The sequence below is a fragment of the Corvus hawaiiensis genome, chromosome 20 (genome assembly GCF_020740725.1).
Source record: "Corvus hawaiiensis isolate bCorHaw1 chromosome 20, bCorHaw1.pri.cur, whole genome shotgun sequence".
In the NCBI taxonomy this organism is placed as follows: domain Eukaryota; kingdom Metazoa; phylum Chordata; class Aves; order Passeriformes; family Corvidae; genus Corvus; species Corvus hawaiiensis.
The window spans coordinates 7,001,021-7,026,888 of record NC_063232.1 but is presented as its reverse complement, the minus strand read 5'-3'; the positions used below and the strand labels follow the sequence as shown (position 1 = coordinate 7,026,888).

General features: G+C 42.9%; 1 protein-coding gene and 1 long non-coding RNA gene across 7 annotated transcripts; one reads left to right on the top strand and one right to left on the bottom strand.

The window, feature by feature from the left end:
• Nucleotide 1: 1 nt before the first annotated feature.
• On the top strand, nt 2-17,022 carry LOC125336127. 6 transcript variants are annotated; one of them, XR_007207655.1, is made up of 5 exons: nt 2-87; nt 5,744-5,910; nt 9,441-9,492; nt 10,024-10,153; nt 13,071-17,022. It is a non-coding gene; the product is annotated as an uncharacterized LOC125336127 (long non-coding RNA). The 6 variants fall into 6 exon arrangements; XR_007207658.1 differs by having other exon boundaries at nt 12,757-17,022; XR_007207656.1 differs by having other exon boundaries at nt 12,381-17,022.
• Nucleotides 16,610-19,978, bottom strand: IFT22 (intraflagellar transport 22). The gene is made up of 5 exons (XM_048324310.1): nt 19,886-19,978; nt 19,585-19,664; nt 19,414-19,503; nt 18,572-18,774; nt 16,610-17,638 (listed from the first exon to the last, which is right to left on the bottom strand). Exons 1-5 carry the CDS (start codon nt 19,922-19,924, stop codon nt 17,490-17,492), a joined length of 561 nt encoding a protein of 186 aa, XP_048180267.1. The 5' UTR covers nt 19,925-19,978; the 3' UTR covers nt 16,610-17,489.
• Between the last annotated feature and the right edge of the window lie 5,890 nt (nt 19,979-25,868).

Below are 25,868 nucleotides of genomic sequence, written 5' to 3'. Positions count from 1 at the left end.
CCTGACAGCGGCCGCCGGCGGCGGGAGGGGAGGACGGGCAGGAGGAGGAGAAGCAGCAGGAGGAGGAGCCCCGCGCAGGCGCCCACGGTGAGACACGGGACCGGCGGCGGCCGCCGAGCGGGGAGGGACCGGGACCGGGACCGGGAGCGGAGACTGGGGGTAGAGATAGGGAACATGAACCGGAACCAGGGACTGGGAACAGGGACAAAGGCCGGGAACCAGAGACAGGGGACAGGGACAAGGAACAGGGACCGGAATCGGGCACAGGGACCACATACTGGGAACAGGGACGGGGACTGGGTACAGGGACAGAGACAGGGATAGGGACCGGGAACAAGAACTGGGAGCAGGGACTGGCAGCAGGATGAGGGTGGCGGTGGCTTCTCCCGGGTCCCTGTCCGGGCTGGCCCCTTAGCTCCGGGCAAGGGAAAAATCCCCGGGCCTACAGCCCGAAGGCATAATTAATGTTTATTATTCAGGAAGTCGCTTTGAGCAACACCAACAAATTCTGCCCTGTAATCACAGAATCGCTGAGGTTGGAAAAGACCTCCTAGGTCATCGAGTCCAAGCTGAGACTGACCCCCACCTTGTCACCCCGACCGTGGCACTGAGTGCCACATCCAGTCGTTCCCTGATGTGATGACCCATCCTGAAGGGGATGGAAGCACCCAAGATTCATAAATCCTTGTGGACAAAAGGAACCTCAAAAGTCAGAGGGTCAGCAAACAATCAGAAAGTTTTATTAGTAAATTATTCCACACTTGGCATGGAAATTGGTATGTTAGCCCTTGGCCTACTTTTAGTTGTCACACTTGTCACACTAACAATGCAGCTGTGACCGGGGTGGGCAGTGGAATGAGCCTGTCCTGCCTTCCCCAGCACCCATGGTTGGGCTGTGTTGATGAAGGTTTAGTCCTTTGATGGGTTTTAGTCCTTCCACCTAACTGGGAGAACATGTCTGAACTCCAGGTTTTGCCAATACAATAGTAGATCTACATCATTTGAGCACATGTAAAATTGCAGAAGGCAGAGTTGGAGGAGAAATTACAACACCAAGTCCTTTCAAGGGCAGGATCTGTTACAGCTCACTTTTCTTATGGCTTGCATACCCTAAAATGAGTCACTTTTAAACTGAATCTCACTTGCTGCCACAGTCTTTCAAGCCTTGCTGCCAAAGTACATGGTATAGCAAGGCAGGGGATTCTGCATTTCCTACTAAATTTTTGCTCAGTTAAGCCAAATGCAATCCTGAAAGAGGGAGTCTTTGAAAATTATTCCATTTTGCCCTTTTTGACCAGTTGAGGTAAATCTTCTCAGTCTTTGCCATTGTAATAAAGCAGGCTTAAACTAAAGACTTCATTTTTCCGTGTTCCCAAATTGAGACATGCAGGGCTTTCTTCATGGAAATTTGGAGAACCCAGAAGTGTCAGCTGCTCACAGGATTGCTGACTTAGTGACAGGTGATCAAAGGATGAAGTATCTATCACTTGAAGTACATTTACAAATTTGTTAGCTCCTGCTTAGGCTTTTTTATAAGTAGCTGGATGTTATAAGAATTCAGTGCATGAATCTCTCTGAAAATCTAGTCCTGAGTGTAGGAACTGTGCTCTTGAAACTCCACCCTGGTGTGTGTTCATATGAGTACCCCAGAGCACCCATATTAGCAGCTAACTTCATCATGTTCATGTTGAGGCAAAACTCTGACACATTTTGGTTTGTCCAGGATCAAACCCAGTGCAGCATCACTCCTGCTGCAAAAAGCAAGTAAGATAATATCAAGCTTGATATCTGTTGTACCTACAAGTGCTTATTAAGGGAAGAATATAATTTCACTTTCATTCCTTCCATAGACAGGATATTGACTATTGGAATTGCAACATTTCCAAGTCCCTATCAGAACTCTTGAGCTTACATTCTAAATGGGTTTTATATGTAGTTTGAAGAATATAAAAACTCTCAAGGGGCTTGTACTTTTATTTTCCCTTCTTGTTCTTCAATTTAGAGCTGTATGAGCTTTATAGGCGTGGTTCTTATTTAATCTTTCTCCTCTGGACAGTAATTGGACTTGACAGAGGTGAAGGTTTGTGTGGTATCTAATAGACTGTCTTCCAACCTGGAACAATTGAGTAACTTCCTCTGTGCCTCCCAAAATGTCCCATTTAATTCTACTCACTTGAAGTTGTTATAGCCTTGATCTCAAAGGATTTCCCAACATGACTCAGCTAAATCTTAAAAGAAGTAAAGAAGGTTTAGCAGCAGTTTTCAGTCAGAGGAACAGGTCTTGCAGCACAGAACCAGCAGAGACCAGAAGTCCTAAATTCCAGTCCCCGTGGTGCAAATGTTAGCCAAGTGCAGTATTAAGGAATCAGTGACGCAGGTGAGCAGAGACTATTTCTGGAATAAGCTTCTCCAGAAATAATGCTCCTAAAATCCCATGAATTTTTATCAAATTTACTTGGCCTAAAAGCCTAACATGGGCATTTTCAGCATCAGCACCCCAAGCAGCAGACACGTGCGAATGGAAGATGCATCTTCCTGGAGAGCGTGTGCTGTGTCAGTACAGGTGGAGGAGTAGCTGTCACCTTGCACTCTGCCTGAAATTTAATCCTGCAGGCTCATTGAAAAAGAGGAGTTTGCAGGTTCTGTTTGAACAGTAACATCCAGGGACAAGCACTGAGTGTGAACACACAGTGGTTGCTGGAGACCAGGAGGAAAATGAAGGGGACTGGGGTTATTTGTTTGCAAAGAGCACATTGAAGTAACTCACATAACATATCTAGGAGAGAAGAGGTATTTTTATTTTACTTGAGGAAAATGAAACAAATAAGTGGAGAAAGAGCTTATTAAATCTGTTTTCCTAATAGGTCTTATGGTTGATTGACTTCTGTGCTTATGGCTGCTCAAGTTCCAGATGAAACTTTCCCTGCTTATTTTTTTGATCATGTAGAATGATTTTTCTCTTTCTGTGTCTTTGCTTTTGCCTTTTTTTTTTTTTTTTTTTCTTTACTTGGGGCACTTTAACCTCAACTGAGGCATCTATTTTCATGAAGCTTTGAAGAATGTAATTATCATTGTCCTTATCTGTGACACTAGTCCCAGATCCTGAGGCTGGTTGAGTTACCCTGGCTATGTCCCAGCTCCATGTCAGGACAAGACCCAGTTACATACATTGTGCTTTCCACAAAGTGCACAGCTTTGGGGGGAGTCCCTGCACACTCCAGCAAGTCCCTCTTTGTGGGGGATTAAAGGGCCAGGGCTGTGATCAGCATGGGGAAGAGCATGATCCCAAAAGCTTTGTATTCACAGCAAGTTTGGCTAATAAATGCAGAGTTAATTCCTTTTGTTTAGAGTGATACAAGATACTATTGTTTTATATGACAGCTAAGCCAATTCTACGAAACCCAGAGTCTTTAAAAAGATAAACTAAATTTCTGGACTTGCAAGGCCAAGTCTGCATCTGGTGTGAATCCAGTGGAAACAGGCTGATATGTGGGAACTGAGAAGCTGGCCTGTAGCACAGAATCAAATTGGAGATCCAAAAGGCCCTCTGAAGTGCTGTTCCCCATGTCTGCTGCTTGACTGGCCATGAAAAAGTTGGATTCTGTTGTGCCCTTTATGGTGGGAGTTTGCAGTGAATTACAGGCCCTGCTCCCAGTGTAGTTCATCTCTTAAACCACCCACTGCTTAATTGAATTAATCCAAGAAAGCTCTGTAACGAGGTGGATTTGGAAAGCGGCTTTGTGAGTTGCTAAGGCTAAACTCCACTGCACCCACAGGGGAAGAGAATTGCAGAACTCGGGGCCCTCTGCCTCAGCAAGTCGGAGATTTCATCTCCCCCACCTACTCTACCTGGAAGTGTTACACAGTAGAGAGTTGGGTAACAGTCTCCATTGGCCAAACCATGCAATGAAATAATCGGAGAGGAATGTATCAAGAATGTTTCAGATGTTAAAAGGAAACATGTGACCAGAAAAAAAAGTGTGGTTTTAATTCCAGGTGAAGCCTGGGGAAGCATAAGTCACACACATCTTTAAGGAGGGACTCAGTGGTGCAGGACAGTGAGGCTTGGCTTCATTCCAAAGGCAAGTAACAGCCTTGTCCTGCTCGCAAAAGAGAAGAGGAAAACCAGAATTTATTGCTTGCACTGTATGTATTTCTAGGTCTGCCAGATTTTGTCTACTGTTTTTCTCACTTTTTTTTATATTGTTTAAAATAAACTGCTCAGTTTCCTAAATTTTAAATGTTTATTTTCCTTCTGTTGAGATCGATGGGTCATTAGCATTAAATATTGGTTCTGCAGCTAGGAGTGTTTGTAGGCTTTGGTCCTTTCTTTTTAAAGCAAAGCTTTTGGAGAAAATTTACATTCATCTAAGTATTACCATAAAGAGGCTGCTTAAAAATCCCAAATTAGTCATGCTTTTTGCTTCAAAAGTTATTCTGGAATGCAAGGAATTCAGTCTGGAACAATTACATTATTTGCAATGGTAACTTCTTAGCAAACCCTGGAATAGTTTATGTGGTTAAAAACCTTTTCAAGAGCAACTGAAAAATAATGTTATCCCATCTATTGTTTAAAGGATTCCATGTGGTGCAGTTCTTTGAATATATGGGGAGAAAATGGAGCCAAAAATGAAAATTTGGCAGACAAAAAATCGAAGTGCTTGCATTGGCCCTAAATCCAGATATATACACATTAATGATCTCATTTGAAAGATGTCTATATTAAGATCTTAAAGGTCTCTGTATTCCCAAGGGACAAGCTCATTGAATATTGTGATATACCATGAAACGAAACAATTTTTCTTACTGCAAAATAACCAAGGAATCAGAAATTCAGTCTGTGTGAGTAACAAAGGGCACATTAAGAACACAGTCTTTTGGGTAACCTTGCTCAGCAGTACATCAGAATTGCCATTGCAGGGAGGCACAACTCTGCTTTGTGCTTACACACTCCTTCCTGGGAAGATCTGAAAATATGCCATACCACGTTCAGACCCACTATACCTGCACTAACAAAGTTATCTCCACACACTGCAACTACTGCGATACCCAGTCCAGCATCTTCACTTGAATCGCTGCTGAAGGCACACTTGGACAAAGGCTCCCTCCTGCCAGCTCTGTTATTGCAGCAGGAGGCCACAGCAGAGGAGAGAGGCACCAGCAAGGCCCATATCAGTCACCACACATTTATCAGACCTCACCAAGATAACCCAGCGTGGTCCAGCAGTGGGGACAACGAGGGCAGTGGGACCCCAGAGAGAACTCTCTTGCTTTTCACTTTGTTAATGAGATTACACTTTAAAAAAACCCCAAACCTTAAAATAACAACAGGGTTTCTACTTCTTGAGGCTGTTTTACATGTAAGTACTGCCTGTAGTAGCATTTCTCTAAGCAGCAGCCTGTGTGAGCAGTAGCATCTCATGCACTCAACTCCCTAATCTTGAGGTGGCCGGTTCGTTAACCTCGATGAGATGAGTCATGTCAGATCTGCAGGACTGGGCCATTTATCCGATTTTCTTCCTCTGAGGCACAAGCAGCTCAGTTATCCATAAATTCTAATGGTCTGCAATGCCCACTTGCCAAGAGGAGGGAGTGTTGCAAGCGCTGTAAAATTCATTGTCCCGTGTGTGTCGTATTAAATGGTGTAGCCAAAAGATTTCCATGTTAAGGCTTCAACAGCCGTGCTCATTTTGGAGTGTTTTGTTCATCCAAGCACCGTTAACCCTCAGCTTGTCTCTTTCAGAACTGTCATTGGAGATATTTAGAAGGACAATACCCAAGAAGACTGAGCAGGCTTTGTGTAAACAATGGACCAGGCAGCTGAAGAGCTGTCATAGGATTTCAGGGGATCACCAAATCTGTGCAAATCCTTCAGATGAGCAAGCCCACCCTCTGAACTGTTTAATCCAGGTAGGATGGCTGGAAAGTGTAATTCAAGACCTTCCTCCAGGTGGGATTCTTCAGTGATTTCTGAACCTTTTCTGGGGCTGTGCTGATTTCTGCCTAGCCAGAGGTGGTCCAATCCAAATACTTATCAATACAAGTTTAAATCCCACATTGTAGGTCAGTGGGTACATCCAGCTAGTCCAGGTGTTTCTTGTCAATGCCACCCCATCCTTATGAATCCTTTTATTCCCTGTTTTCCCTGATTTCTCCTAAATGTGACAGTGGTCTCTCTATTTGTTTCTTTATTTTGCTAGAGTGCCTTTTCCAGACCTATGTCCCTTAGATGCAGACACACAAAATATTTTGTACTTCTATGGCACCTTCCATTGAAGAAAGAGCCTTTTAGAAGAGCTGGAAGAGAAGGAATTATCTCCAATTTACAAGGCTGAGCAAACTCAGAGAGGCAGCCTGATTTGCCTGGGATGCACAAAAATCAGCAAAAGAAAGGAAAAAAGCCTGAATATTTATCTCCTATCTCCCTATAGCTTTTTTTTTTGCCATAAAGTATATTTCCTTTTCTTGTTCATTACATCTTTAAAAATACCAAAAGTCTTCTGACCTTCTATGAAAAATAACCAAAGACAAACATCTGGTGTAAAATTAATATTTCTTAGCAGGCAAAAAGATCAAACAAACTCATTTTCTGTAGAAGAGAAGAGTCTGATTCTCTCGAAAAGCTGAGATCGCTTCCCTGCCTCACTCAGGCAGCATTAAGAAGCTCCTTTCTCCTCTGAGACCACAGGAGGTTTCACATTATGTTGCTAACCTCCCTCAGATCATCCCCTCCATGCACAATCCCAGTCACATTTACATGCAGACGTAATGTCACTCAGCCCACTTTATGCCACTTACATCTCCCTCGTTGCTATGGGGAACACTGATAAGGAACCAATTAGCAAATAAAATATTTGAGGCCGAATGTGAAAGCCACTGCTTGGTGGATGTGTGTGTCATAGGCAGTGACATTTCACTTGGCATTTGTCCTTACCTAGCTGAGCTTCTTCCACTGAAGCCTCGGCTACATTCTGTGTAGTCAAAACATGCTCTTCTTGGGATTTAGAGGCTTAGACGTGCAACTGTATCTGACCCCGGGGAATTTTTACAGCTCTCAGGAGAAGTGGGATTGCTTGGAAAGCGCTTTTGCGGCATGAAAGTGCCAAGAGCACCATCCAGTGCCTGAGCTGAGTAAACACACAAGAACTCGGTGGCGTTGGGACAGAGGCAGCTCTGCTCATCCCATGGTCCAGCTGCACCTGGTGGGATGCAGGAGGCATAGAAAGAGGCTACAGTCAGTTACAGAAGGAACTTACAAGGGAAGGCTGGCAGAGATGTCAGCCTTTCAGGAGGACAGCAGAAAACCTAGATGGTCTCATCTTTTAAAGAAGAGCTCTGTTCTGAGTTGGAGTTACTGACTGAGGGAGCAAAAGATACAAGGAAGGAGGAAGTGGAGGTGGCAATAGATGGGGCTGGTTAAGAAAAGTAGGTGAATTAAATCCATGATGGAAAGGAGCTACTGCAGAGAGAGAAAACTGAGCCAGATACTTATCCTGTTATCCTTCCCCTTTGCAGAGTTGAATCAGCAGAAAGAGACCAGGAGGGTGCAGTGGCAGCTGAGAAAATAAGGAAGAAGTGACCTCAGCTTCCACTGCACAGTCTCAACAGCCTGGTATTGTTTGACAAATGTAGGCAGTCCTGGATTTCAAGAATTAAAATAATTTGGAAAAAGGTTTTGCACAGATGTGTGCAATAAGTAGTAATTTTTACTACATATGGCTACAGGCTGTTAGTGGGCTAGAGAGAAGGAACTGAGGAGAACAAGGAGTCCATGAGGCTGAAAAATGGGCACAGGCAAAAATTAACGTTATCTATAGAGAAGTGAACCCAAATAGATGTCCAGGAAAAAGGATGCAACTTTTCCATGGACTAGTAGCTGTGCAATAATCTGTGGAAGCTCTAGGTAAGCAAGGATATATGAATTTGGTATATTATGAACCGGATATTTCTTAATCAGGGATGCAGAGTGCTCCAGTTTAGCGCAGTATTTGTGATAATACATCATTAATATATCCTCACTAAAACAAGACTGGGTATAATTTAGAAATGCTGCAATCCAAGACAGCTCCTTTGTTGTGTTCAGTGTTCCCAGGAACAGCTTAGCATGTGTTTGCTCTTACTCTTTTTATATTGAACTTGCAGAGCAAAAGTCACTTCTTTGATTAATATTAAGCAGTGTTTTGTTTGTGCCCTGTGGCAGAAGTGCCCAGATGGAGTGGGTTGAGTACTGAAAATACGAGAAGCATTTAATGTTCTGTGGAGCTCTGTTAAAGTTGTCTGAATATAACATCTACTATCAAATCTTTGGATAAATCAGTTTCTGCAAGTACTTGGACTTGCTCTGGGTCTGTGCTTTGTTCCAGCTTTACATTCCCTCTCTTCCTTCCTTGTTGCTAGAGCCAATAGATGATGGTTTATTGCCTGGTGCAACCCATTAAAGTCCCTTTGTTGGGGCTTGGCAATTAGTTGAGCAGAAGGAGTGTAAAAATCACTTTGACATCTGTGGGGTTGAAATTGCAGCACCGACTTAAGATTTCCCTGGAAGGTTTTTTATCTGTCCACAAGGTGATGGAGAAAGAAGAAAAGAAAGGTTATCCAGAGACTTTGGAAAGATATTGTCTGACGTGTCTGCAGAGTGGGACCCCGTTTGAGAGCCTTTGTCTGCATAAAACGTGCCTGCCCACCACAGGGCCCTAGTGGGGAATAGATCCACGCAACATCTCCCTGCCAGGGAAAATGAGTGCTATCCCACAGCTCAGCCCTTCCAAATGCCACTGCCAGTCCAGCCTTATGTGCTAGAAAAACTCCTGTGGAGCTGAGGAATGTGAAGGGAAAACAGGAGCTGTTGGTGTGTCATAGGACTGATGCCGCTCACCAGATGGAGGTGCCCATATTTCAGTCACACAACGCTCCACAGCCCCAGTCTTCCCAAACTCATCCCACTGCTGGGCACAGGCAGGAAGGGCAGGCTCTCACATCACCAGCTGTGACTGCAGAGGCGAATCAAGGGCTGGTGCATATGGACCACCCAATTTAGAAGGGTTTGAGATGAATCCTTTCACTTTAGGAAATGTTTCAGCTACTGAAGGCCGAGTACACAGAGCTACCGTTACTCTGGCTGAGACTTTGGACATTTGGCTTCACTCTTGCACAGATTTTCCTATGAGTGATATTTTTCCCTGTAAATTTTATCAAATTTACCTGCTCAGAGGCTCTGACTCCTGGAGCTAGGACCAGAGCCATGAAAAAGCACCAAATGGGAATTCCTAAATTGCGTTCAGAGTATTGAAGCAACTGTTTCATGTGTAGTAACCAAGAAAAATGTTTCACAATGTAACATTTTATGCTACTAAGAAAATAAGGTATTTTGAGTTGCATTCCTTTAAGATGTCTTGCTATGTTTAAAGTGCTGGTTTTCCTCTCTTTTGTCTTGTTTTCAGGCTTGATACATCAAGAAAACTTCAGAGGAGTTATTATTGCCTCACACCAATGGTAAGGGGAAAGAGAAGCAAGTTATTCATGTTTAATGTTGTTTTGTGCCAGATGTTTTGCTGGTAGAAATCCATAGCTCCACAGGCACCAATTTCTTCAGGATCTGGAATGTCTGACACAATTTCTTTCTCCTTTCTGGATGGTCTGTAAAGGAAGCTGCTTGATTTTGCAATATTGAATATTCATGCTGAGAAGTTATAAGCAAAAACAAAATAATGAGAGTCAGGGTCTCTAATAAGCTTCCTGTCACATGAAGCTCTGGTTCTGGTGAAGCAGATGTGGTTGCTGACTTGTTTCCAAAATGTTTGTTGAGTGGTGATTAGATTCTGTCATACTGATGTTATATCTCTGTGATCTCATTCAATACAAGTAGTTCTGCAAACAGTGAAATATTTTTTTCCTATGGATTTATATCTTGGATTGTGTTTAGGCATGGATTCTCTGATATTTAATGGGGATTGAGCTCATTTTAGCCTGTTTCTTCAATGAGAAATGAATAATCTGTCTTAACTTGGCTGTCTATTTTCACAGAACTTGCAAGAATTAAAAATCATAAAATTTAAAAATCTGAGTGGGAATTATGAACCAGTTTCAACACTATATGGGGCCAATTCATATAAAAAACATAAACATGAGTCTCATTGTCTTACAAAAGCAAAAGGTAAGAATCAGTCTTTATTACTTTGTATTTCCACATTACCTGCTTGATTCTGTTCTGGTTTATTTGTGATCAATCATAGAAGATATGCTTTATTTATAAAGCTGCATGAAATATGGGACTTTTTGCCACATTGAATCTGTATGAAGACATCATTAATTTATACTTGTTACAGGCCACATAAGAGGTCACATTCTCTTTTTATTGTCCTTGCTGGAGCATGGGAAAGAGGTGTCATGATTTTAACTTACATGCTTGCACAGGCAAGTGCAGAGAAAACTAATTCTAAAGGAACAATTATCTATTCTATCACCAGTTCTGGAGAAGGAAATGTAGAATTAAAAGTTATCTTTTGGGTTGCTGAGTCCAGTCTTCTGCTTCTGCAGTAAGCCAAGTTCCCAATCTTTTTCACAAACAGCTTGTGCTATTCAAAAATGTGCTCTTTCCTCTTTGCTGTCTCTCCTATCCTCCCAGTTTCCCACTTTATATGGTGTTTTTTCCAGATTTTCCTTCTTTTGATGGGAAAAAACCTTTTAATTTCCATGGTCAGTTTAGGCATGTTTTTCTTGTTCTGTGAAATTCCTAAAAAATTCATTACTGCAGGTACCCATGTCTGTATAGGGAATAAGGGAGGAAAACCCTTATAAGAGGACAGAAAATCTACACTTGGGTAAATCCTTAAGACTCAAGTCTGTTGGCAACTAGGCTTTAATAGCACTTAGCATAAAGTGTTTGTGTATCTAATACTACCAGGTTTTTCTGGGACTGGCAAATGAATTATTTAGTAATGGAAACTGCATGTGCATGTTTTGGCTTCTGTAGGTTCATGTGATAGAAAACTGTAAGAGTGTCTGGAGGGATCACAACTGCCCAACTTCGTGTCATAGACCCCATGTCTTAGCAGGAATCAGAAATTCCCATTTAGCTGAGTAGAAGAGAGAGAACAGAGTGGCAACTCCCAGCTTTTATTGCTAATGCTTTGTAAAATAACATTTGTGGTCTGTAGATTCAGTTCTGTGCAGGTCTGTGTGACTTAAGATTTATTACACCACTTCATATTTGTGCATCTCTCTCCAATTCCTGGATATGAAAGAAATTAAAGGTCCAAAAGGCTACCTTTACATTAATAGATCCAGAAATACCCAATATTTAACTTCCCTGGACAAAGGAATTGCATCGAGGGCTGGCTTGTCCTGTTAGCATGTGACAGTGTCAGCCCTGTGTGCTGCAAAGCTTCATGGAGCCTTAGAGAATAAAAAAAGAAAAAAGCCAATGAAAAACAGATGGAGTTTTCATTAGATATCACTTTTAATGATCTGCTTTAAAAGCAAAGATACACCATTCTGAGCAGAACGGCCTCATAATAGCTGTGATTGGGTCCCAGGCTCATTAACTTAGTTACAGATAAGCAAGACTGCAAGATCTTTGTATCATTAGAGGTTCCAGTCAAGCTTGCCTACCATTATTAGAATTCCAAACACAGCAGAACTATTTTGGAGCCTTAACAATAATTTATCCTGAAGATGTATCTTTATTTAATGATTCAGGGTTGTTATGGCCTGGCAGTCAGTTGCTCAGTTTCTGGAGTATTACCATTTAACCTAGGTCAGGATAAAAATGCTGGAATATTCATTGCAGAGCAGACCTGAGAGCCTGTTCTTTACAGTCCACTTGTGTGGGACTCTCCCAAATGGTGTCACTGGCTGTGAGGGCTGACCCCAGCAGTCTAGAAAACCTGAAGATCCCTCCTAAAAAGATGGACCCTGCAATCTGTGCCTGTCGGTACTAAATCAACTTTTGACATGTAAAGAACAATGCAATCCCAGGGTTTTAGGAGTAGATGCTTGCTGGCAAACCACAAAAAATGCTTTTGTCTGGAACTCATGGAGCAGTAACATAGCAATGGAGGGTGTACCCTTGTCTGTTATTCCCTCTGAGCAATTTCTCAGAGACATGTTACCAGGATTCAGATAGATTACATGGAACTAGGGGAGAAATAGGCTTTAATTTCCTTACAGAGGGAGGGAGAGACAATAGAACTCAGCAAAACATGTGGCTTTTTTTTGTTTGTGTCTGAGAGTTATGTAAGCAAAACCCAGTGCCCATCTTCAGGCAGTACCCTCTAAAGTGAGACTCACGTGAGAAAATTTGTGGTACCTTTCTTCTGGTATGAGTTGAGAAAATTGCTTTATTTCCTCTGCATATGCGTAAATACAACCTTTGTCTTCAGCTGATCTCCAGATGGGGAGTACAAATCAGAATCCAAGTTTCTCAAAGTTCAAGGAAGTTTGGAGCTGATGTTCTGGTTCACTGCCACCTCTGCAGAAAAATACCTGCATGAATAAAAAAGAAATAAGCCTCCTGTTTTCATAAAAGAGGGACTACAAGGATCAAGCCCAGTGACAGTCAATCACAAACTGCTAATTAAACGCTGTTCTGAAACCAGGTTTTTCCCTCCCTGTTAGATAACTTCTTCAACTTCCAGACTAGAGTTATTGGTTGACTAGTTTGTTCACATAGAGTATTGTGCCAAAGCTGCCTTTTAGTTTAGATTATTATAAACAAAGAGAATATATTAGATTTCCTCTGTTTTTTGTGTCTTTCAGAAAAAAGAAAAAAAAGCTTGTGTTCAAGGTCAAATTATTCCCACATACAATTCAAGGGTGGGGGAAAATAAGCAAAAGGAGAAGATGGTAAATGAGTGCTTTATATTTAGGTTTGTGTACCTTAGTTAGAATGGTCCAGCCCTTTATCAACAGCAACCCTGCTCTTCTGAGGGCTCTTGTTACCTTATGTCCAAGTAAATGCAGTCATTTTTCTTTCTTTGTGGTTTATTTGCAGACATCAAGCATAACCCCTTGCTATGTTGCTAGAGTGAAAAAACCAACACTTCTTATGCAATTGTTTCTTTCTTCTTTAGCCATTCAGTGGCCTTTTCTTGATTCGGTGGCCTTTTCTTGATTCAGTGTATCTTTCTGAGCATGGGTGGCCAAACCTGAACACCACTTGAACAAGTCAGTTCCATCATACTGGTGATTCCAGCACAAGGTGAGAGGTTCCCAACTGTTTGTGAAGAATTTTCACAGGATGAGTTCTCAGCAAATTCTGAGCAGGTGCCTTTCCAAGGTATCTGGCTATACAAAGCTCAGTCACCCAAGGGGAAACTTGTCCTAAGTAAATAACCTGTGTGGATCAATGCAAAAATGCAAGTGACAAAGGGCTTGCTTTGTACATGGGAATTCATCCCTGAACTGCTCGGAGTAGCAGCACATGGTGTCTGGTACTCCCTGGTGCCATGGTATCCGTGTGTGCACGAAGAGCACCAACTAAAGCTTAGGGAATTACTGCTGCAGTGTTTCTAGCACCTTGGGGAAGGCAACTTCTCAACAAGGTAAATTGGTATTTTGGCAGATCTTTGCTGTACCAAGTGTTCCACCAGTGAAGAATTCTGGAGAAGTGGTAAGAGAAATACAACTGACCTCCAGAGCGAGGCACTCCTGTTGAAAATTGAGTCATTTAAGATCTGATTTTAAGAGGTCCTGGATACCTTCTAGAAGTTGCTTTGTAAAGCATCTGCATGTCAGCACCCTACATATTTTAAACTGAACATGCAAAACCCCAGCATGGATGGGCACTCTTCAATGTGGGGGCCTACGTGACTCCCTTTTAGTCACTTGGCAACACAATAATAGAAATAGGAACATGGGATTTCTTATGTCTATTGTGTCCATTAGAACAATACTGCTGAGAGCAACTGAGACCAAAGGCCTGGCCTTCAAAATATATGACTTGAAAAGAAAGCTGCATTGTTTTGGTAAGGTCCAAATATATTTCATTCAGCTTTGCTGCTACTCCCAAAGCTTAGTTGTAAACAAGTCACACATCTGGGTAGCACTGTCTTCATCATCACCAGGAATTACTGGCTTCACAATGTTGTGTGTGTGCAGAAAACAGCTTGTAAGAGATAACCTGAGCAAACTCTTATGATTGAAGAGTTTAAATATCTTCAGTGATCAGTCTGCAAAGTAGCCACAGTCTTTAACTTTATGGATGTAACCCTGAAGTCTTGAAATTCTGCATTTTAGCCCTGCAGAGTTCCTCTGATTCTGCTCCCTATCAAATTTCCATGCTAACTCTTTGTCCAGACAGGTCACTTGTCCAGAGCAATGATGTATGAACTGCTCTTGTGGGAGGTGAGTGTGAACTTGAGTAGAACTCACGGACAGCTATCAAGAGTTTTGTAGCTATACAGCAATAAAACTTTGAAAATCATACCTGTATATCATAAATAAAATGAAGTAAGTTGTCAGGATTATCATTACTCAGTGCGAAGTGGCAAAATAATGTTGCACCTGAATAACTTCTGTTGAAGTGACAGATTGTTTTCTCATTGCATGGTTGGCATATCCTGGAGACTTTGGATTCTGCACTGTGGAGGCTGAATTTATTTGAATTAATTAATATTTAAAATGTTCCATGCCCCTGATTCCAGCCTCAGTTCCCAAAACAGAAAAGTTCCCATGACAGAAAAACCACTGGAACAAACAGCCACTGAATTCCAGTATGGACAGGGATCCACAGAATGGGACAGAGAACTTGGAGACTCCCAATTTGTGCACAGCTGATACAAAGCCAGGGTTCGGGGTTCAGGGCTGCTGACAGGATGAGAAGGGGACATGATCTGTTCACTCTAAGAGACTGAGGACACCTGGAGAAGACTACATTCTGGAGGAGTTGACAGACTTCACCAGTTGTCTGCCTTCCTCTTCTTGGAAAGGCCATTCCAAAAAGCCTTTGCAAACTTCCCAGCGTGGTAGTAAGGCAAGGTCCTCAGCGTGGAAGAATAAAATAAAGAGTGCTCTTGCTGCAGAGCTGCTGCTCTCTTCTGCTCCTAAATTGTTCCTACTCTTAGTCAAACCCACAGCTTGCCAGCTGATTCATGGCTGATTACCACATGCTCCCAGTTTCCTTTACACTTGCCTGGCACTTCCTTGGCCTCCCAAGCAGAAATCTGGACAGAGCACAGAACAGCCCCTTACCAAGAGACACAACTGCACCCCACAGCCTGAGAACACCAGGATGTGGCATCACTCGGAGCTCTGCAGGCCCTGAGAGCTCCAAAAGGCAGAGACAGAGACCCAATGTGTGTTCCTTGGCATTCTCACACCTCTCTCTTAACTGGGTGTCCCTGATGGCCTCCTTCATAAATCATTAATAAAAGATACTTTGAATAAATACTTTCTCTGTTATCTTCTCCAGTATGAAGGATTAATTTTGCATGAGTCTATGCCTTTAGTGTTCTTCACCAGTGACAGAAATTAATCTCTTGGCCAGATTTTATGAATGATGTTCCACATTTATTGTGTATTATGAACTTTTTGGATGATATAAAGTCAAGTCTAGGCATCTGTCTTTGGTTCTAACACTATTTTTCTTCTGTGATGAACAGCGTACTGCAGTCTATAGATACCTGTAATTTACAACCCTTTTTTTGAGTTTAAAGTAAGATCATGATTAACATTTTATATGAAGCAAGGTGGTGAACAGGAGAGTTCATTGACATTTCAACCCTGGAATCACCCAAACACTGTTTTACATTCCAAATAAAATATTTGGTGGGTTTCACACCAGTCTTTTATCAGTGAATATCACAATGTTGCTGTTGGGGAGAACTGAATTTATTAAGGCAGTATATTTTAAAAATTGGCTCCAGCACCACACAGCTGGCAACAAGGAAAAAGTAATCTAAGGCAGCATGTACAAAACTGTTCTCTAGTTAGACTGTGAATTTTTCAATAACTGCCTCCAACAGACCACCCTACGACACTGACTGCAAGCACAGAAAGCCTGATTGTTCAAAAGTCATATAAATAAAACGTAGATGATGAAATGCCAACCTCCCACTGTTCACCTCCAACCTATTCTTTTCATCTTTTTCTGCTTATTTTACTTGTTTCTTTCCTGGTGTCCTTCCTCTCACTGATGTTTTCCTTCTGTACCACCCTCTTTGCCTCCCAGAACCAACTGTAGCTTTTAGCTTTAATGGCAGAACAGGAACTGGAACTGTTCAAAGATCTTTCATTCTTTCACCTCCTGCCCCCTTTGCACAAGGACAGGCTACTCACTACTCAGAAAAAAACTACGAAAATAGGAAAAATAGTAGAGTAATTAACCTGGATCACTGAAAAACCCAAGAATCTCTCACTCCTGTTGTCTTGAACTAAAATACATGAAGAACTTCCTGGTTTATAACATACTTTCTCTAAAGGATGTTTTCTGAAAGACAGTGTCAATGTGGTGTAATTTCTTTGGCTACTTGGGTCCAAGTTTTTGTAAATGTCTCTTGTTGTAGGCTGAAATGTACTACAACTTTATCATTATTTTCCTTACTAAAAATTAAACAAGTTGCTAAGAGTTACATAGACCCATAATTAACTTCCCCATTAAGAACAGAAAGGATGCATTTTTAAAATGTTTTTATTGCCTTAGTAATGCATGTTACAAAAAAAATGTCTTCTGCAGCAAAACACACGAAGAACAGGGATGAGTGCAAACCAAACAAATCAGAAAGTAAATTATCTATGAAACCACTTATTTCAATGCAACAGGGAACAGTAAAAGTTTTGAAACAGCTTTTCCTCCTCTGGAGATTGCAGAACTAATTGGAGCTCCTGACACAAGTCAAAATATTGCACTAAACCAAGACTTAAATTCCTTCCTCCCAAAGAGGCCTAAACATTGTCCTCACAACATGTTTATTTTGTTGGAATAGAAGAGAAACAGTCCAGAGAAAGACTGCAACCTGCTCTGTCCTGCCAAGGCAATGGCTGTGCAACGTGCTCTCTTCAAGAGAAAGACAAGGACAACTTGGAACATAAAAAAGTGGATTCCACACCATGACTGCTTGTCAGATCTCTATTCCAATCAGTTTGTACTGACTTCCAAAGACAAGACTTCTCCAGCAACCCAGCTAACACGAGCACTTTGCCCAGATGCTTCAGCAGAACTCCAAGTCTTATGCTCTGTCAGGCTTTCTTCTCCAAGCACCCCTGCACAAAGGAATTCTGAAGCCATGACCCATATTCTGTATTTTGGTCCACACTAACATAGTAACACCTTCCTGTGCCTCTGATGCCGAAGTGCAGCTACAAAGTTACTCGAATTCCTAGATGTGCAGCCACCTCCTTGGCACGACAGTTCACCTGACGTCAGCACTTGTTTACAGACTGAAGTATTTGGAGCCTGACAAATTCTCCTTGGGAAGGTCTGTTCACAGGCTAGTATAGCTTACAAAGGGAAAATCATATTTTTTCTTCCTTGTTCAGTATTTTTTAAAATATTATGAGATAATTGACATTTCTTCCCTCTCTCTGCTCTCATTCATTATGGTGATAATGCTTCTGAAGTACTTGATAAATTCCATCCGAACATCTTCAGGATCTTCCTCTAAGTTGGAATGTATCAATTTTAGCTTGTTCAGTGGATAAGCTTTGAAAGTAAATAAAAATAATTAGTTATATTGCTTTTATAAAAGAAATATTCACAATCAAGGTCATGAGACAGCTCATGCTGAAGTCAGCTAGAATTCAGTGATACACAGTGTTTGACACCCCAGATAACACAGAGCAGGACAAGAAGAAATGCAGCATAGTTTGTCAGTGCTGCAAACAAATACAGCCTACTGCCAGATTAAATTCTTCCAAGTTTATTATTATTGAAGCCTTAAGTCTGGTTTTGGTCTCAGATTCAGTTAAGCAGAATTAAAGAAATTGAGCACTGAACTGCAATTTTACTATTAAGTGATATGATAGTCTTTGAGTACTTCAAAATAATGGAATGATACTGTTGTATTAAATATGTATTAATATATTAATGCTTATAACAAACATGTGCTTGCTTGAACACTGGAACAGGTTGCCCAGAGGGAGTGTGTGTTTTCACAGCCGTAAAGAGTCACAAATAATTTTGCAATATCTAATGAACCTATTGCTAATTTTAAGATGCAGCTCGTTAGCCTTTCATTTCAAAGGGCTCCTGTTCTTTTGATTGACAAAATACAGACTTAAATGCCCTCAAAAGTGTCAGTTACCAAAAAAAATCCAATGTAAGAACCAAACTACTACTGATGAGGAAATATGGCAGTTCTAATTTCTGGCTCAGCTGCATACTCAGTTAGAGAAGCCACTCAAACTTTTCTTGCCTTGCCTTTCCTTTCCCTTTCTTTATTTTTGTGAAACAGGAATATTGCTCATCTCCTAGATGACCTTTGAAATCCATTATTTCTGTTTTTGCAAAGCACTTTAGTGTTCTTCAATCAACAGATTTAAATGAAAAATGCAAGCCACAAGTTATTAACAATTTTAAAGACACAAAGATCAATGAAAAACTCTGAGCTACAAATGGAGTTTTTCATCTCCTTACCCAAGGAGAGGTTTTCCATGTCCCCTGCACTGCCTGGCTTGTGATGTGCCACCAAGAGACACTGACTGTCAAGCAGTGGCTGCTGCTGCACGAAGCACGAGTACCACATTTCAATTTCTTTCAGGTGGCTGGGCAGCTCAGGGTTGAAGATGATTATTACACCATGAGAGTCCTTCATCAGAGCTGGCCAGCATGTTTCAAACCTTGAAAAACACAGAAAATGGCAAGACTTACAGATGGAGAGCAGAAACATGCACTCAAACTTCCTCAAGTTTTCTTCCCTCCTCAAGAACACATTAAGTACTTTTTTAACTATAACATCAGTAACCTTGCCAGTTAGACATCATATTCCAAGTATTTTGACTTATGATAGTTGATTCCATGATTTTCTAATTTGAAGATATGCTAACAAGGTAGAATTTAGTCAAATGCTCACATAAACCTAATTAAACATTGCCCTAAGAATGGATCTGTCCCATTCTCAATTCCATCCTTTAGAAATTAAGGCCTCAATGATACGCATACATTGTTTGAAGTCCACTCACATAATTTAAAGGAGATGAAGGCAATTACAGAGTGGGCCTCTGTCTCCTGTGTCTATAACTTCATTCCAGGAGTTGTGGACTTTACTGTTCTAGTCAGTCCTTATCCAAAACAGAGTTCAGCTGTGATCATGGCAGAGAGTATCTAGTGTTTACAGCAGAAACTATAAAAATATATTGGGGTAAAGAGTCAGGAGTACTCCTCATGACAGATAACTGGTTTGGGCCTTATGTATGAATATCCTGTAAACAGAACTATTAGGATTCAGTAACCTGGAGGCAGTAACCATGCTGGCTTACTTTTGATCACCACTGCAATCCCACAGCTCGAATCGACACCCAGCTCCCTTGTTGTTCCCATTGAGGTTTGGCTTCTCATACTCCAGGATCCTGCGGAAATGATGACCAACAATGGGATATGATCCCACACGGTGGCACAGCAGAGCTCGGGGCTGCCGGGGCCTCGCTCACCTGACCCCCTGCGTCGGGCTGTAGCTGCCGATCCCTTCCGTGCTCTCGGACACGAAGTTTGCCAACACAGACTTCCCAGACTGGCAGAACGCGGGGGTGAAAGACACACGGAGGAACTTAATGTGCCAAAGCCACGACGACGGTGTTCACCCAAGCCACCCGCGCCATCCCTCCCGCTCAGCCCCGGTGCGCGCAGGCCTGGTCCTCCCGCTTCCTCCTTCCCTCCCTCTCGCCACAGGGACCCTGCGGGGCTCGGCGGTGACGGCCGGGGGGGTGCCGGGGGGTCCCGGCCTGCGCTCACCTCACGGGGCCCCACCAGCAGCACCTTCGCCCTCAGCATGGCGGGCGGGGACGGCGCCCCCCCGCGGCCGTTGCCGGGCAGCGCGCGCAGCGGAGGGAGCGCGCGGCCATTGGCTCTGCCGCCTCACGTGACGGGCGGGGCGGGGCGGCGCGCGGCGGCGGCTGAGGGGGCCCGCGGGGTGTCCGCTCCGCGTCCCTTTGTGTCCCTTTGTGTCCCCGGGCCGGCCCCGCTGTGCCCCCGTTCCGTCCCAACTGTGTCCCCTTCGTGTTCCCGCTCTTTCCGCGCTCTCTTGCCTTTCCGTCCCCTTCGTGTCCCGCTCCGTCCTCTCAGTGTCCCGCTCCGTCCTCGTGTCCTCACTCCGTCCCTGCTGTGTCCCCTTTGTGTCCCCAGACTGTCCCCGCAGCGTCCGTGTTGTTCCCTTATTGTGCCCACTGTGTCCCCGCTCTGTCCCCGCAGTGTACTTGCTTCGTCCCCGCTGTCCCCGCACTGTTGCCCCGCTGTGTCCCTGCTCTGCCCGGCCTGCTCGTCGGTCTGCTGGAGCGAGTACGGTCACAGCAAAAGAGCGAAGGGATCCTTTGCAAGCCACCCCCTGGTCTGGCCCAGGGCAGCCTTGGGAAGGGGGAAATCCTGGCACTTCCCAGCTGCTGCTTCCAGCAAGGGACAGGATTTCCAGCCACTGAGCTGTGTGACCCCTGAGCACTGACCAGGGGAGGAGCAGCTGATGCCTCTGAGGGCAGAAGTGGGAGAAAAGTGGAAGGTCCATCTCAGACCATTTTTCTGCCCATGGATACCAAACTTTGAACCATGAGAAGATAAAGCCCACGATTTCTGTGCAACCTTTCAGGGTCCAAAAGTCAATGAAAGTTGGAATAGGAACCACTAAGCCCACTGGTGCACCCTGGTATGCTGGCAACTTCCATTCAATGCTCCTCCTGCGTTGGCCCCAGTGCCCTGGTAGCCAGCCCTGGAGGGATGAAACAGGCAGAGGTCAGTGCCCTTTTCCAGAGTCCTCTGTTAATGTGGTCTTCAGACTATTCTGCACCTCTCTGGTGTCCCTCACTAGCTCGAGCAGTGCTCTCCTTCCTTGTTTCATTGCTATTTTAACTGCAGATTCTCCTTGGAAGGATGATGAAGCCAAGCTCTTGAAGATTCTTATTAAGGCTTGTTAGGGGAAGCAAGAGGCTTTTTGAAATGGCAGCTTCTAAGAAAATAAAACATCTGGCAGACAGATGTGCTGCTTCAGAGCTGTTTAGTGCCCAGGTACAATAGCACTTCTAGACAAGCTTTCAAATAGGGCCTCTAGGCGCTACCACAATGTAAATGTTTATTACCAGTACGGCTAATAAATGTGAACCAGAAATGCTCTGCTCTCACTGAGGGGGTACAGTCTTCTCTGTCACAGTGGAGACTCATTTTTTGTTTCGCTCCTTATGTAGGGATAGTTTATAGTGGTTCAGTGTGGCAGTGGCATCCTGATGTTCACACAGTATTTTAAACTTCAGAAAACCCTTTCTGTTCAGGTTCATGGGACTAAGACAATGAAAAAGCAGTAGCTGCAACTACCCATGAAATTGATTCTACTGTAGCAGACTGGATGTGTGTTTTCTGTTTGTGAAGATTTGTGTGTGATTCGGGACCAAATTCACCATTGTGAATTGTGTGCTGGGACAACTCATAGTTAATCCTTTCTGCAGCTTTGTTGTTTTCCACATTTCAGACTCTCAACTTCCAAAGGAAAGACAGAAAGGGTGGCCCAGAGAGAAGAACCAGGACTTGGCTAGCATGTGGTATTAGCTGACACTAGCACACAAAGAGAAATGTCTTATAAAGGGTCCTATTGTGGACAGCAGCACAGAAGAAGGAGAAAAAAAAGCATAAGAGGTAACTGAAACTGGGTAAAATTGGCTGTTTGTGCAGCTGCCCAGAAAGCAATTAGGATTAATTTTTAGATGGAGTGTCAGATAGGGTCTTTGTGTGTTTATATTAGCCACTGAAGAGTAAGGAGAGCATAGCTGACTAAGAGTACAATTTTTGGATTTATCCATGTGATTTAGGGTTTGCAGTCACTTTAGAAAGTGGAAATTAAGCTTTCAAGCCACTTAGGGTGACTGTTTTCAAAGGCATCTAAGTCAAGCACATTTGATGTTATCAGCATCTGCATTAGACATATGGGCAAAACTATGTTAGTTCCTGGTGTATAGTTTGCTGAGAGCACACGTGTGTAAATCATTTTCCTTCACTGATTTAAAACTCTTTGTCAGACTGCAGCAGAGAGAAAACCCCAGCAGTAAGTGAACTACTTCCAGACAATGCTGGTAATGGTCTTTATGTCTTGCATTTATTAGATGGCAGGTTTTCCACCATAATGTTTTGCTAGCAAGCAAAAAATATCATCTTCAGGTGATTTTCCTTGTAAAAATCCTCCTTCTTCCTTCAAAAGCCAAAAGCCACTGCAAGGTATCAATAACATTTCAATAAAGCAGTTTTTCCCTCTAGAAATGCCAGTGAGAACTTGAGTGAGAGACAGTGATTGCTGTGTGGGGGCAAGTGATGCTTTTTGCCTGAATTGCAGATCAGAGGATATTTGCCTCCAAGGTAGAGACCCATTGGTTTTACTGGAAGCAGCAGTAAAATGTAATGCCAGCCAGCTTTCAGATAATACTTGAGCACTTGCAAACCATTCAGTCTTTCAGAGAGCGATATTTTAAGTTTGCATTGTATTTCATTTAATGTGGCACATAAAAATTTTCCTATGAAAACAACTCAAAAAAGTTTTTTCATAAGCATTTGCAGCTCAGTATTGGTACTTTGTTTAATGTACTGTAGCAATGTTTCCAAACTTTGGAAAACATGCCCTGGAGCGCTCCGGTTGTGTGTGAAAATGCTGCCTGGGTTAGAAGTACAACCACATGGCACAGCTCACCGAGAAGGGAAGGCTCTGCCTGGTTGCTGTGTGTTGCATGACATTTATTGTGTGTGTGCACAAACAGCTCTTCAGTGGGCGCAGACAGGGACCTGCATTACATCGTCCATTTATTTATACTGGTTCACCTGGTGGCAAGGCATGGAATACAGGAATTGAGAGGAAGGAACAGCTATTTTTGAGCATTGTAGCCTGTTACTAAAAATTAAGGAGAAAATCAATACTGTAGTCTCGAAGCTTGTTGCTTAAGAATCTCAGGGCAGGGATGTGTCTCTGGGGCTCACAGCACAGTTGATTAAGTAAATGATGGTTTGGATGAAGTGTGGCTGCTCTCTGGAAGAATCTTAGGGTGAAGCTATGGCAAGAGACTAAAGGGAAACAGGACATTAAGGTGCATTGAGAGGGGTGCAGTGGAGTCCTGCTCTTTGTCACCAGTCTGCAGGGCAACACTTGGTTCAGTCTCTCTCAGGAAACCTATTCTGGAATCAACAGGAAAAGCTAATGCAAAACCTTATTGCTTTGTTCATGCCAACAGATTGTCGAGGACTTCAACTCTGATTGATCTGTGGCCTCAAAGTCCTTCCAGGGGAGATGAGGATCTTTATTTCCATTTTATAGATGGAGAAACAAAGCAGAGACGTAAAAACAAACCCAAGGAGCATCAGCCTGCCTCTATGGCCCCCCCCAAGAAAAGACACCATAGTGCTCTGATTTGTGAGTCACAATATGTGAATCCAGAAGTAGGAGTTTGTTTCCATGGTTTAAATCTTCAGGTGCAGCTGCAGATGATGCCTCTGATAGACGTGTTCCTTATTCTAAAGTCCGTGGAGCAACAGTAACACCTAGTGGCTGAATGTGCCAGTCTGTTCCTCCTTCCTTTCCTTCCTTTCAAGAAGTAGAGTTGGAGGGCACACGGTGTGATTGACAGCTTTGGCTTGCAAGGCCAACACTTAGGATCTTCAGGGATTTGCCATTTTCCTTTCAACCCCCCACCGCATTCTGTTTTCTATTAAAAGTGGTAGATGAAATATGAAACTCTTCCTCCCACCTCCCAACCCCCTTCACTTTTCTAGCTTATGGAGGAGGTTGTTCCAGTCCATCTTGATCTGTAGGTGGGTGGGCTGTGAGTGACCAAGCCTACTGCTTCCAGCTTGGAGCACTCAGATTTCTGTAAGGAATCCAAGCTTTTTCATTTTCTTTTTCTTTTTCTTTTGGTCGGAAAAGGATCAAGCAGATCATCTGGTGGAGGTTGGTGACCTCAGTCCATTTGATAATGTGGTGTTAACTTGCCTGCGTTAAGGCAGACCAAACCAATCAGTTCCAAGAAGTACCATTTCCTAAAATGTGGTGTGTGGGATTGTTTGCCACAATCTACTGGGAATGCTAATTCATCAGAGAGGGACCCCTAGAAAAACAGCATTAAGGAGGAAAGAACCCACAGCTGTTTATTATGTTAGCAGGAGAACCCTTCAGAGGGTTTTCACTGCCCCTCACAGGGGAAGGTTTCAGTTTTTCCATGGAAAAAAAACATTAAGCAAAAGTAGGTCTGCTAAAGCCCAGATCATTTGCATTTATAAATAGACCCTCCGCTCTTTGTGGGAATTACAGTACTGAGACACTATGGGCTTGTCATATTCATGCTGTTTAATTTTAGGCTTCTGGTTTAGGTATTCTGGATTACCATTGGAAGCATCTGTTTAGGAGTCTTCATTGCCTGTTGACAGAGCCTGAACTCTAATTTACACTGGATATATGCTCTTTTACATATGACATTAACTTGTATCACCACTCAAAGATTAGTATTTGCCTCCCTTCATATCCCCAGTTCTCCATCCAGCTTCCTCCCAATTACCTGTTGAGATGGAACAGATTAAATTGAGAACTAGCCTGATGGCTCTGGGATTAAAAAAAGAAAATAAAAGAATCAGCTCCACAAACCCATTTACTGCAAAACTGCACAAAAGGCTGGTGCTAACAGAAAAGGACCAGCAGGGGTGTGGCCAAATGGGACAAGGATGGGACCATTTCTTTTGGCTTCTGTGAGGATGTACCTGGAATTAAACCATGCTTTCATAATTCATACCGTTAGTCAGACCTCCTAAATTTGTGTTCCCAATACCTGTTTGTGAGGGTAGGCAAAGAGAAACACAGCCTGATGGTGAGAAATGAGGAATATTGTGCTGGGATGTGTTGGGCGACCTTTACTCTTAAAAGAAGGAGCGTGGCAGCCTTGTTGGGCGGGGTGAAAAATCTTCCTTAATATTTTGTAAAAATGCTGTCAGAGGTGGCAGACCTGAAAGTACTGAAAGAAGACAATCACAGGGTAATTGTTGTGTGTGATTCACAAGGGCCCTTGGAACCTTTTCTATTAGACCCGTATGCTTTTTGTTTTGAATACAAGATTTCAAAGTCAGCTTTGTTTCTCACTGGCAGCTGTGGTGTTTGCCACCCGTGTTGGTCTGGGAAGAGACGGCATTTATTAACGTTGTCTGATCTGGTTATTCACTCAAGGCCAGAACCTCAATGACTTCATAGAAAGAAAGCAAAGCAGTGTGTAGTGTCTTTAGAGAGACTGCCATGTGCCCTATAGGAGAGGAGAGCCCACTGACAGGAAGATTTTGTTTTCTCTCGGTTTCGTTCTCTGGTTTGACTTATGTGTTACTTTGGAGTTTGTGGGCAAGCACAGGAGTTCCTTAACCCCACGATCCTTCCAGGCATTATGTTTCTGCTAACACCCTGGGTCAAATCAGCTGTCTTTTCGCATGTCTCACATTCATTTTCATTTAAGGCTCAATTACCTCTTGGCAATATGCCATTAGTGACAACAGATTTATACCAGCAATTAGTATGTTTTGAGAAGTCTGGAATAAAATCCTTGCTCCTTTGCTTAGGTACCTGGATGCAGTGATGAATTCTTAACTCTACACCCTAGACTTTAAAAGATTTAGGCTTGATAATTTTGCCTCAATTCCCTTTAAAACCTAGTAAAAGTGGTGCATTAGTTTCCAATGCTTGGCTCACTTGCAAACTCATTTGAAATTCCCTCCTTAATATCTCTGG